At 41.8% G+C, this 13,993-nt stretch overlaps 1 protein-coding gene across 1 annotated transcript in view; it reads right to left on the bottom strand.

Annotated features, from left to right (window-relative positions):
• Positions 1–1,687: 1,687 nt before the first annotated feature.
• Positions 1,688–13,993, bottom strand: part of LOC144825020 (indolethylamine N-methyltransferase-like) — an 86,438-nt gene continuing 74,132 nt past the window's right edge. The window contains exon 3 of the mRNA XM_078683933.1: positions 1,688–2,256. Within this exon, the coding sequence (XP_078540059.1) occupies positions 1,821–2,256 (436 nt within the window). The 3' untranslated portion in view covers positions 1,688–1,820. The remainder of the gene's footprint in view (positions 2,257–13,993) is intronic.

The raw sequence follows: 13,993 nt of genomic DNA, 5'->3' as shown, positions 1-13,993 counted from the left end.
GGAGTAGGTTACATTACCGATATCCTCTCCATGGCACCTATCCTATTATGGATTAGGGTTTGGATCAATAACAACTTGGGTCTTAACCATAAAATACTGATGGATTGCTTAAAACTTGATAAGTATAAAGATATTGCTTGGCTGTCATATATTCATAAGTGTTCAGTGGAACTAGGACGCCCCGAGATATTTTCCGCCCCACTTGGCCTGAAAAAAGCAGACCTAGATTGGGTTAAGCTTAATTTCTTCAAACTTAAGACCTTGGAGAGAGAGGAACATCAATTAACAAAACCCACCGTTAGAGCCCATTTTATGGCAATTACCTGTATAGCTATCCAACCGTACCTTACTTTAGTTAATATCCCATTTCACAGGTGGCTTCTGGTTAAATTTCGACTTAACCAGATTTATATGGTACTTTGTGATAGTCAAGGTTGGTTTAAGCCCGAGGAAGCACCTGTATGCAAATGTGATGACTTTTCCCTGCAAAACAATATGCATTTAATGCTGTTCTGTCCTTTTTATAATGTTCCAAGACAGAAGTATTTGGTACCTTTATTGAAAGGGAAAGCTTTTTTACAGGCAAAACCAGCACTCCTGTATTTACAAATGCTAGAATCCCCCTTGGTGATGTTCAGCGTGGCAAACTATCTTGTTGCTGCTGTTAGGATCAGGAAGAGGAATTTACAAGTGTAATATTGGGGTTTGTGATGATTGTTGTTTTGCCTCACCTATTTGTACATGATGATTTTTAATCTTGTCATTTTTTAATAATTTTTGATACTGATATTGTATTGTATGAAATTTTTTATATGAATTTGGAATGTCTTTTAACTGTTTGTAGTATGCTTTTATGATTTTTAACAAAATCGAATAAAGTGGTTTTTGACTTGACTTGAACTCCTCACATGATGGTTCTCCTCACATGTGTTTACTCAGTTTTGCAAGGGGTCGGTCGGGCTCTTGTCTGAATCACGCTGATGAGTCCCAAACGAATCGAAACACATCCATGATTGTTTAAATACTTTTAGAGGTGTATTTCTTTACCTGATGACATGAAAATGAATGTAGAACAGTTTTAGGTGGACATTATTCTAGTTCCTTGCCTCTCTTTCTGTTTGTTATTTGATCAAGGTCAGAAACACCTGCTTAAGCTTTGAGGGGGAAGGGGCAGATGAAGGACTGTTATAGAGAAAGCAGGGGCATATTACCAGCAACTAGCGATAATTATAGCTATGGTGGTTTAGCGGCGATATTTTTATTGCCGAGCTGCGGCGATTTTTATCGCTTAGGAACCTTGCTATTATCAAGGTATATCTCCTAAGCGATAGAAATCTACCAAAATGCATGAATATCGCTGAAAAGTCAGCGATATTCATGCATTACCGAGCTAATACTCTTAGCTGTGTTATCCACCTACCATTGGATAACATGGCTAAGAACTGCTCAGGGGCAGGTGTTAGCTTTTGGAGATATTCGCATATCTCCAAAAGTTGGTAATAGGAGATAGCGATGTTAGCGACTGTTTCCAGTCGCTATCATCTTGGCACGCCCACTTTGCATGTCATTAGTGATCAATATCATTGACATGCAAAACGGGGCCCAAGATGGTCGCTATCTCCTATTAGCTGTCGCTAACAGCTAGGTAATAGGGAGATAGTTTTATCTCCGCTTTCTTGGCTTTTAAAGCCAAAAAAGCAGAGATAAACCCCCTTGATAATATGCCCCGCACTTCTTTAGCACATAGCATTGTGTAAGCCGATCATCTAGACTCATTTCTGACACATGGGTATTTGAAATCTCTAGCCATAATCAAACAACTAAACGCTGCCTTTTTTTCTTGCAACACAGACAAACAACTTTTTGAAGTCGGAGTAGCGAGTATCAGAAGGATCCGTTCTATTCATGGAAGAAACCTCGTTAATTTCATAGTCTACGTCATTAAGAGCTTTCCTCAAAAACGGCTCATCCAAGGCAAAGCACGGGACCGTCTGTTGGCCAACTTTATAAAAGGACATACCAAGGGCTGAATATATAACTAAATGCCCTCCATCTTTTATACACGCAACAACCTTTCTCAGATTCTTGACGCAGGTCTCCTTGTCAGTCGCTGAAATTTCCAAAACACCGTAAAGGATCACACAGTCTGCAGCTGGCAAGACCACGGGATGAAACGGGTTGCTTTTGGTCATGTCGAATGTCAGGCACTGCTTGATAGTTGCTCGTAGGGTTCGCTCCAAGTCTGCGTATTTTTCCCTGTTAAAGAAAAAGGGACAACATAGCAAGCAAGTTAGATTTTTTTGTAATGGAATGGGTAATACTAAAGCGAATCAACATGTACAGAATGCACAGGATGGGGCATATGTACAAGCCCCTATTGCAAACACACAACGTCACTTTTACCAATGTTGTGGTGGCGATAGGGGATGCGCCTTATGTACAAGGCAGCGTTAAGACACTTAACGTGGCTTAACGCTGCCTTGTACATAAGGCCCCATTTCACGCAATGGTTAGCCTGAAAGGGGGGTGCAGTGGGTGTTGTGGTCGGCGTTCCACCGCAACACCCATTGTATTTGACACTTTCCCCTATGTACAAGGGTGGCGTGCCAAAATTAAGACCAGGAAAACCTTGTTTTATTTCTCCTCGTTTTCCATTTTTCCATGTGTGTTGTCTTGTGCAGCACACATGGAAAAAGCAAAATGCCATGGTTTGTTTATGTACAGGAAACCATTAAAAAAATCCCTTTTGTCACTTTCATGTGTTCTGCATGAAGCAGCACACATGAAAGTGACAGAATAGAATTTTAGGATTGTTTATGTGCAGGAAGGGACACCTTCCTACACATAAACAATCCTCCCCTGCACGCAGACACCCTTGCACTATGGTGTAAGGGTGCCTGCGTTGGCTCTAAGTTGCTAAACTTAGCACCATCGCAGGGGGAAATGCAAGGCTGCACCACATTCTTGTAAATATGGTGCAGACTTGCGTTTCAGAAGTGGTTGAGCGTGTCGATAAGCCAAGGAGGCTAACGTCACACTCCGCTACTTCCTTGTACATATCCCTCTATGTTTTGTTTAAATATGTCAGAAGGTGTCTGAATTAGCACTGATGACTTTACAAGGCATAGATTGAAATATCATTAGTCATTATTTAATCACATAAAACGCATTGTATTTATTTTCATAACAAATAAAAGTAAGAGTATTGTGCAGGCAAAGTATTGTTTATCTCACTCAAGGCAAACTGCCATTTGTCAAGTCAAACCCTGGTAGCAGTCACATTTTCTAACATTGGGGACAATCTAACAACCCCCTGGATGGTAGCTGCATAGGCAGTCATATAGAAATGCTTGCTCAAATGCCCTGCCTCCTGTCAGATACAGTATCTTATAGAGCTGAGCTTCATATTTGTATGAATAAATGTATATAAACGGAACAGGAAAGAAAGCCCAGATATTGAAAGGTCATTATTTACTTTCAGTTTAGCCCCTGCCCCCCCCCCCCAAGGCATGTCAGAGGTTTTCACGGGGCCCAGGCCATAAAACTGAAACAGGTCCTTCGTAGGGCAAAGTCTATTTTCAAAGTTAAAAAATATGTTGTGTTAGGGAAAAAGAAAACATAGGAGTTCTAGACTTAGGTAACATCTATTGGTGTTACTCAGAAGCTGATCTTAGTATTCAAATATAATAATAGAATACAATTAAAAAATATATATATTATAAAAAAGCTGAACATACAATTAGCATTAGGGATTCATATTTCAAAGTAATTTAATTTAATTTAATTTAGGGTCAGGACATTAATTAATGTAGTATAAAGATTATTTTATGTAATTATTATTTTATTTTATTTTGTTTGAATTGAATCATTACCATTAGTGTATTTTAAGGGTAGGGTTACAATTATTATTCCAATCAAAAAATATATCCATTTTTAATTTATTTAAATTAAAGAAAATTAGCATTAGGGTTATACTTAGTTTTTATTTATTTTATTAAATATAATATAATTTATTCGGGAAAGGGGTTAATGATTCGTTATTTTATTTGATTATATCAAATAGTTGAAAAAAATTAGAGATTGATGTTAGGGCAAGGATTAAAGAAGTGGTTCACTGTAGAGTAGCCACTGCAGAGCAGAGCTTAGGGATAGAGGACAAAAGTTAAGGTAGGGCATAGTAAAGGGACAAAGTAAATGTAATATCAATGTTATGGATAGATGGGTGAAGTAAGGTACAATGAAATTAAAGTTGCAAAATAAAGGTATTGGGATATTAAATACAACAAAAGTTAAATCATACAACTGTGGTTGGAGGGTGTTTAGCCATGTGATGTGTTGAAAGCTGAGACACGGATCATATGCAATTTCTTATAGCGGTAACTAGCTTACTGCTAATAGGAGGATGTGGGAGAGATCCAAGGGCAGCTGAAAAAACTCCACTCTGGCACTGAAAGAAGTAACAAGTAGTGTGAAAAGCTGATAAGGAGACTGTTACAATAACTAAGCCTGCTGAATCAAATATATTAATGGGAAGGGCTTTCATCGAGTGAAAGTTGCATCCGACAGATGTTGAATTGGTACTGACCGTTGCCGTATTCTAGTGGCAAATGGATGTTGAAAGAATTATGTTCTTTGCTGGCGGAAATAGGAGCAGAAGTTCAGTAACCACTGTGATTTTTGATTACAGAAATGAATAAGAAAAGAAAGATGAGAGGAGGAGCCAAGATGGCGATGGGGACGGTCGTGTAGTCTCTCGGCTCCTCGATCCTTTGTTCCTCGCGACGATATCCTGAGCTTTCTCCTGCCTTGGCATACTCGCGGGAGGACGGCGTAAGAGCGCTGAATTGCCTGTTGCTCCCCCGATGTCCCTGCCTGCCTCAGTACCCGCTGTATTTTGATCGATTTGCGGATTGCGTGTCTCCCCTGTTACCGAAGCACAAGCTGAGATCCGGACATGGCGACTGCCGGAGCTGCGAGGGGTTCTGCATACGGAGCGAGCCTGGCGCCCTGATTGACGCTGCTGTCGGCTAAGGGGCTACGCCTGCCCTAAATTGTGTGCCTGCCGACCGGGGGTTTTTACTGGTGCCTCTGCTGCCGGGATCTACAGGTGAGAGGCGCCGGACCCCCCCCGTGGTGGCCGGCGTCTGTGTACCGTAGCCTCCCCACAAGCCTGCTCCTGTTCCTTTTTGCCTGCGTGTGGCTTCTATTACGTCCTAAGTCCCTCTTGCTTTGGGATACTTGCGCCCACGCGCCCCGGTATATTCCCCGGTGGGGCGGCTGAGATGGCTGGTCCGGCTGCACTGCTTGCCAACGTTGCCCCGGATGCCAACTGGACTGTGCTGCGGGACCCCGGGCACGGTACTGTTTTGGTGGCCTCGCCTGTGCCTGTGGAACAGATGAAGCGCCCGGCAGTTCTGACCTCTGGCTCTATTCTTGCTGCCATCGACAACTTGCGGGCAGAAATGCGTGAAGGCTTTCTGTCGCTGTGCGAGAGACTTGAGGCTATTGCGCCTGGGGTGATTCGTGCCCCGCAGGCTTGCTTTTCTCAGTGTCCCGCTTTGCCTATCCTGACTCATGATCGGGCTACTTTGTTGCCGCTTGAGTGCTCCGCACTTCATCTCTCCGGCAGTGTTGGTGACCGCGATTTCATGCCCGCTTTCTCCACCAGAGCTACACTGTTTCCACCTCCATCGGAGCTCATGCTTTCGGCCATGGTTATGCTGCCTTCGGGACTAGCGACGCAGGCACATCATCTACTTCGTCTGCCTGCCCACGCTCAGTTTGCCCCGCTTCTGACTCGGATTATTTTGCACCATTGGGAGTACCTGTTGACACTAATCAGTGGGGTTCGTGGATCTGGTCGGGTATGGACCCGTCCATTTTGTCTCGGAACAACAACTTCCTGCAGAGACCGGCCATCTTGTTCCTTTGTTCTGCTGGTGGAGGTTGCCCCACGAGGGTTTTGGCTGGGGAGACGTGTGCGGACTGGCCAGGGGTAGCGGACTCCCTTGGTGAATGGTACATTCCTGGCTTGCGAGGTCTCGGACTGAAGCGTTTCTTTACAGTGTGCTAATGTGAAGCTCTTTGTTCTCTGTTATGCTTGTAGCTCACTGCTTACGTTGGTCCACATGAGGGGATATGATTACTTGGGTTTGAGTGACAGGTGGGGATTCGGGGTGGGACGCCACTTCTGTGTGTACTGATATGACACCTGTGCTCTCTCTACCTTCTTTTGTGCTGTTTACTCTCTATTCTTGTTACGGTGTCTAGGGTAGGAGAGGCTGCATGGTTGGGGTGTCCGAGAGATTTGGTATCCGGTTGGCTCCTCCCCCTCTTTTCTTCTTACTGGGAGTTGTAGATTAGATTCCTCTCTTCTCACTCCCTATATCTTAGAAGTCATCTATATTCTTCCTTTTTCTTCTCTTTTCTTATTCTATATTTCGGGTTTATGGGGCGACAGACACACTGCTGGGGGGGGGGTAGGCCATAGCCTCTGCATGCGTGTAGGGTGGGGGGTGGGGGGATGGGTTTTGAGTTTGGTTTCGGTTTCTATGGTACCTTGTTTTTGCTTTCTTTCTTTTTGCCTTTGTTTTTCCTTTCTTAATTTCTTTTGGGTCCGTGTTTGGGATAGTTGGTGGGTGGGGGGTGATGAGCACTGTTTATGACGTTGATTGCTATGATCCTGCGTGCGATTTCAGAGCCGCTCTTCCGCCTATGTGCCTTACTCCTGGATTTCATGATTGCATGATAGTATTGTGATTACTATTACGACATGCCTGCACGGACTCTGCTCTTTTGATTTCTTTGTTTATGCTACAATGGCGAGTGTAGGCCTTCCTACCCGCCAGAAAATGTAAAACAAGCCTTTCTTAATCCTGAGACGCAGTAACTCTATGATTTACGGTGTAACTTTCGGCTGCTGCTTTTCGTGATAAACTGTTACTGTGTCGCCGTGTTGCATGCGTTGGTGCATTGACTGTATCCGTGGCCGGCCGGTTGGTTATGGGCCCGTATTTGTTCATTTTTGATGCACAATAAAGGTTTTTTAAAAAAAAAAAAAGAAAAGAAAGATGAGAAGCAAATAGTCTTGGTTTCTTAATGTTGTTGTGGTATGGAAAAGCAGGACCATGCTGCATTGACTAAATTTAAGGTAGTCAATCATTTGGTCATGTTAGTCAGAGGTTACGAGAGGGAATGTCATGAATATTTAGGTATTATTGTCAAATATAAGGGAGAATATTGAGGGAACATGAGGGATCTAATAAATAATCAAGTTTAATACCTTCTGGCACAAGGGGCAGATGTTCAGAGAAGTCTCGTAATGTTGACCCAAATATGTAAGAGTTTCAAAGAGAGCGATGAGAGAGGAGTGCCATTGATGCCTAATGAGGACAAGGTTTGAAGTACTCAGAATTAATGTGCTGGTCCAAAAGATAGAGAACCAATAAACAGCAAAAATAAATGAGTGTTTGTGTCAGGCCAAAGTGAAAGATTTAAACTTCGGAGAAGCAACAGCCCCTGTGGAGTGACATTTGTAAAACTTGAAACAAAGGTGTTTGAAGTGGAATTGTCTCAGATGTTTCAAGATTTAAAACAATGATCAATATTATAGCCAGTGGTGGCACGCAGAGGTAACTCAGTGGAGTGATGAGGAAGTGGGGGCTGGGTGGGGGAGTAGTAGAGTCCGACATATGACGGCAGATATTTATTTATTTACGTTCACCTTTGCCATTGTATGGCGGACTCCAATACCCCCCCACCCAGCCCCGCCCGCTCCGTCTCACTGCCCCACAGCATTACCTCTGCGAGGCGCCACTGATTATAGCTCTTACTCATGGTCACTCTCCATTGTGGCAGTTAAGATGCCCAACGAACTGGGAGAAGCCTTGCTTGACATTGATTTAGCAGGGAAGTGAGGTGGGAATGTCAGGAACAGAACATAGGATTCAAAATTAGAAACTTATCCACTGGACCTCATATCCTCCTAATATGGTATTAGTTTATGATTTGCACCACATTCATATTACTGGCAACCTTGAGCTCAAAGAATTGAAAGTACTCAGTCAAAGGGCAAATGATAGTGTGAAGGCATCCATAGCCAGCTCCTCAGAAGATTCCAGACGATAAAGAATGCTGCAGTAAGAATCATCCTGGACCTCCCCAAATGAGCCCACATCGCCCCCGACCTGAGAGACCTCCAACGGTTCTCCATCCAGAAGAAATGCTAGTTCAAGATCCTCATGCACGCCTACAAAGCCATCCACAACCTAGGAAAAGCCTACATCAAACATCTGCTGAATTGCATTTTTCCTTATTCGGAGGGTAAAGGGAATCATTATTTATGAATAATTTAGGCAGTCGTTGATGTAGACTGTTTTATGAAACACACCTTCTGTGAAGTTGATGGGTTTATGTCATGTGACTTTATTGGTTCCGACCTATGATACCACTTCATGGTATGGCGAGGGCATTGTTTTCCACTTTCTGTAACAGAAAAATGTGCCTTTTCTTGGATGCGTGCCAGACTTTTCTCTTACTTGCAAGAGTGTCTGACCTTTCTCTTGTTTCTACAAAAGTAGACTCTCTGACATCATGTTATGGAAATTTTGCTTAAAAGACTTTCCTTGCTTCAAAGTAAACAATTCACATGTCGGACTGTTATCTGACGTTATAATTTGGCATTTGCTTTAGAACTGATGATTTGCACTTTAGACTGGCTGCTGATTTATCTCTTACGCTTGACTTACGTAGTGAGTAGATTTATGCTTGTTCATTACTGAACTGTATTTTGATTAAGCGTTATTTCGCTATGACCTCTTGCAATTGGCTTTAATTTCATGCATTATTATTGCTTAGTCAAAGATGACTGACTGATTATTGCTGTTTGTAATGATTGATAATTTTGAATAAAACGTCATGGGTTTTGCTTTGAATATAGTCCTGTGAAGGTTTAAGGTAGTCAGCAGTTTTTTTGTCTGATACTAAATTGTGTTTCCATGTGGGTGACATCAGGACAGTTGTGATTTTTCGTCTCACATTTTTTTGGAACACTAGGTGATGTGAGTCGTAAATTTGCCTAACCGTTCTGCTGGCACACTCTAAGGACCCACTAAAAGCCTAACACATGGTATATGCACTGGTTGTTCTCTGCACTGTGGTCAAAGGGTGATTACAACTATATGTTCTTTTGTAGAATGACACGTGGTTCACACTTGACACTGTGTAATGATTGTCAAAGAATGTTGGTTACTTGTTGCGTTTAACACACTTTGTACTGAAAGCTGTTTATTTTCTATAGGTTATTCCTCTGAAGAAGGGACCATCACCCCGAAATGCATTGGGCCTCATCACACCTTCCTCTCATTGAATCAAATGCATATGTTGTATGCCCATTATTGATTGCAAAATGTATTGTTTGAAATATTTTTGTTTAATTTGAAATGTACAACTTATTTGTGTTACAAATACACATATCAAACCATTAAGAAAACATGAGTAAAAATAAATACCCTCTTGAACAAAACTCCAACAAACTGGTCAACATAATTCATTCAAATTGCAGACATATCGTCTTTAGAGCTGTGCATGCTCCAGTCTAAGTCTCCTCTGGGACTTGGCCATTCTCCATATGTTTGATATGAAGCCAAAGACCTGACCAGTTTGAAGCCTTGAATGAGTGGAACTGTGGTGAATGAAAGAGCACATAAGGAAATATTAAAAGGATGAAGTGATAAGGGTGTCTACCATTGGATTGCTATCAGATTGAATTTAAAGAAGATGGCAGAAGTTATAAGTGCTTTCCATGTAATTATTGATGAATTGTACAAAAACAAAACAATTGATGACAAAAAAGAGAACAAGAATGAGATGGAAAAGAATGAGAGCGCTACTGAGGGAGAGGATGAGTTTATGGGCATATAATTGGGACTGAAGTGAGAACAACTACCTATAATGAGGTTTATGGGCAGGTGTAGGTGGAAGAGATAGGAGCAGAAGAACTATCAGGAGAGGTGAGCTAGTGTCTTGTTTAAATTCACACATGGAGTCAAACGTCATAGAGATAGATACTTGCAAACTCAAAGGAGATCTGGAAATATTGGCAGAAAAAGGAATTTATAAAGACAAAATTTCCAAGTATATTGAAGATGAGTTTGACATTTTTGGGTGCAGAAGAAGAAAGACATGCTCATCTCAGATATGAGTAACTTCAGGAACTGGCCAGCGAATTGAATGTGGTTTAAAACATAGAGAATCTGCGAGTGATGTCAAATATGGCTATCTGTAATGAATTAAGGAATAAGAATTCCAAAAAACTGCTAGAAACTCTTCTACATATAATAGGCACCATTAAGAAATGGGAGGATATGACAAAGTATTAAAAATAACGGATGGAATCACCTGACAAGTGTGGGGTGTCAAAATATAGCAGAGCAAAGAAAAATGTGATTTTGTGTGATTCCAAATGTGAAGTGGTTGTTGAGAAAAGAGTTAAAATTGCGAGAAGTACACAGGGGATCATATGTGCAGGCACCTCTGTCAAGTGGTAATCTTTACACATTTACAAATAATTTTCCGAAGCCCTGGGGAGAGCCTGAGAAATTAAAATCCAGAGCTGGAAAGGAGTGTAGCCACTTTACAATGGCTTTGGACAGGTTTGGATGCTTTATTTTCAATTGTTGTACTTAAAGATTTGTGGGCTGACTGTAAGACCTTAGTACAGTGGAAAGCCCTTTAGTATAAGCATTCACTAATGGCTCTGGAGAAAGTAATCAGGTTTTCAAGAATTCCAAAAGAAAGGTTCCCCAGAAACAAGTAAATAGGCAAAAGGTCATGAGAGAGAGGCAAGATTCAGGTGAATCAGAAAATGCTTATTATGAGAGATTGATGAAGATTTACAGACGGTTTACTGAGTTGAAGACCCTACAAAAGAAGGCATATCTCCGGCCATTTTGGCTTTTGTGTTGCGCCTGCACCCGGTAATTAAGTTACATATATTCAACAAAATGTGATGTATTAGAAGGCCAATTATTGGATTAGATTTGGGCTTATGCGAAGTATTGTAGTAATTGTTGCGATGCTAAAAAGATGGTGAAGAAGGAGAAATTGAGTGTGGCACAAAGTTCTTTAAAAAATTATGGCCAAAGTGGGTTTCAAAGCGATACAAAAGGGGATGATGGACGGAGCGTTTGAGCAAATCAAACACTCACCCCCAGTCAACTGATCAGGGTTTAATCCATCACCATTCTTTAGCTCACTCAGCCACCCCAGTTCAGACATGTCTATATGCTAATCAGTCTGACCCTGTGCCTCATGGGAACATTCCAGCCCGAATTGCCAAGCCATGTCTTCCCTGGACCGGAAACAAGCCTCCTGGGACAGGTTTCGGATTCATAATCCTCATCAGCCAGGCTATCTTGAATCCAGTGGCCAAGTGAGCAAGGGACTCACGTCTGAGCATACCCTGCCACACTTAGGGCGAACAAAGCGATACAAAAGGGGATGATGGACGGAGCGTTTGAGCAAATCAAACACTCACCCCCAGTCAACTGATCTGGGTTTAATCCATCACCATTCTTTAGCTCACTCAGCGGGTTTCAGGCACCTGGCTATGGTTTTGTTAATGCACAAGGCAACGGTTCACAATTTGTGCAAGGTGGAAATGGTGGTACTCATAGCAGATGCAGAGGTTTTATGAATGACATGCCTAATCAAATTATGAAATATGAGTGAAAAATGGCTTTTGCCACACCTGTGGAAAAAATGGTCACTTCAAATTAGATTTTAAGATTAATCCAAAGTGATTTACAAATTTGGGGACGATTCCTAAGTCGGATGGACCAGAGCCCGTCTGACATCAGTCAGGAATTGGAGCCGAACAACCTCTTGTTGTCGGTTCCACACCTGTAAGTAGGATGTGACCAAACAGTTTGTTTGCAATCCTATACTTAACAATGTGAGCATGCATTCTGAATGGAATACATGCTCACATCGTTAAGTGCAGTTCATCCCTGCACCCAGGGGCAAGCACCTAAAGGTGCCTGGATCAACAGGGGTGCACCATCGGTGCCCCCTAGGTCACTATTCGGTGACCTCACACACATGGTGACCCAGCTGCGGTCCCCAAAGACAGTTTCCCAATGCCTTTCTGTGTCAAAAAGGCAGGCTCAGAAAGGAAGTGGGAAACTGCCATCTTATTTCCTCGGCCTGAAAGAGTCAGCCGGGGGAGTACTGAAGGGTTTCCAGATAGCGGACGGGCTCTCCGAGCCCATCAGAAGCCATCCTAGAAACCAAGTCGGATTCCTTTCCAACTGAGCCCATTGGAATGGTTCCATCAGAAAGGAATCCGAACTGGCAGGTCTGATGCGGTTAGGATGGAGCCATTCCTAACTGCATCAGAATCGGGTCCTAAGTGTCACATGGTTCCCCAGTGCAGCAGACTGTGAACGATATGGCAAAGTTTTGGATGAAATAGTTAACTGTTTCAGTCATACCTGCTTAGGTGCAGAAAATGCTGCATCCAAGGTAGTTCAATGGCACTATGCCTTCAGCCTAAATTCATGATATAGTGATTCCTTTCTGCCTATAGTACCAAATCCTGCAATAACATTGTTTCAGATTCCCGGAAGAATCCAAGTGGATTGCTTGAGTAGGTTTGTGTAAAGTATTTTTCTTAATCCCTCTTCATGAGGATTATCAATATCTTTTTGTGCTCAGATTCTAAAATATAATTATTGTTTGGTGTACATTCACACAAGAGTATACAGAAAGTCCATCAATTATTTCACAAATCCTGAAGAAGAATCTGGAAAGCCTAAATTTGCCCTGTGACTCACTTCTAGTCCAGTATATTAATGACCTGTGGGTCGAAGCCAAAATGAAAGAGGGCTGTAGACACAATTGTTTTGTTGAACCATCTAGCTGAAAATGGGCATAACATATCTCCTTCAGAATTACAGTATTGTCAGCTATTTATTTGGAACATCAAATTGAGAAGGGGATAAGAAAGGTGTCTAAAAAACAAATTTCTGCCATTCAGAAAATCAACCAACCAATAACACATTGAGAAGTGAGGATGTTTCGAAGGATGGCTGGCTTCTGCCATCAGTGAATTGCAAACCTTTCCAAAATTGCAAAGCCTTTACAGATGAGTAAGTAAGTAAGTACATTTTATTTGCATAGTTAATTAAAACCATTGCAATTCCTCATTTAAAACATTTTCTACATACAGTACATTTTTCACCGCAACCATAAAATTACATCCATTTAAATTAAAAGATATATTCCATTTTACGTTTCCTATTTAAAATCTTAAGGTTAATACATTTTACAAAATTTGTTAAATAAGATTCAATTTGGTTTTAATGTCCTCTAAGGGCTTAGCGAGGGTTCGAGTTCCAACATTCTCATTTCCACCACCTTCAAAAATGTAATACTTTTTAGGCAACGTTAATAGTTACGCTGGGTTTAATAAACTCTAAAAGCATAATGAAGGGTCAAGTTTCTGCATCCTTTTTTCTACCTCCTTCATAAACTTCACCAAGCTACAGTTCAACTGAGGGTCGTTTGGTGCAAAACAGGCAAGGACTGCATGTCTTCGTGAGCGTATTCCTTGCTGGTTAAATTGGAATTTCAACAACCGTTTCATTTCCTCCATCAAGTTGTCGCAAGAGCACAACAGGTGTGGCATGTCCTCAGGCGCCATGCCACATAACCGACAAAGGGATCCCCCCTCATCCCTAAACCAGTGGGGGAGATTACATATTCAAGGTAACAGGCCCAATCTATACTTTAAAAACATCAATTTTGTGGTTCTTGAGTACCCGAGGTCAAGGTAGCTCTGAAGACCTTGTTTAGAGTAGGAGTTTAGGATAATCGACCCATGTGACCTTTTGGTAACACACACTTTATCTTCAATCCATGAGAGGTATTTTATCGTTTTCTTTACCAATCTTTTGATCGTAGTATGATTGGTAGGGGTATTCCACAGCTCCTG

The sequence above is a fragment of the Lissotriton helveticus genome, chromosome 3_1 (genome assembly GCF_964261635.1).
Source record: "Lissotriton helveticus chromosome 3_1, aLisHel1.1, whole genome shotgun sequence".
Taxonomy (NCBI): domain Eukaryota; kingdom Metazoa; phylum Chordata; class Amphibia; order Caudata; family Salamandridae; genus Lissotriton; species Lissotriton helveticus.
Note: the sequence above shows the minus strand (reverse complement) of the source record. Positions and strands in the feature narration are given on the sequence as shown.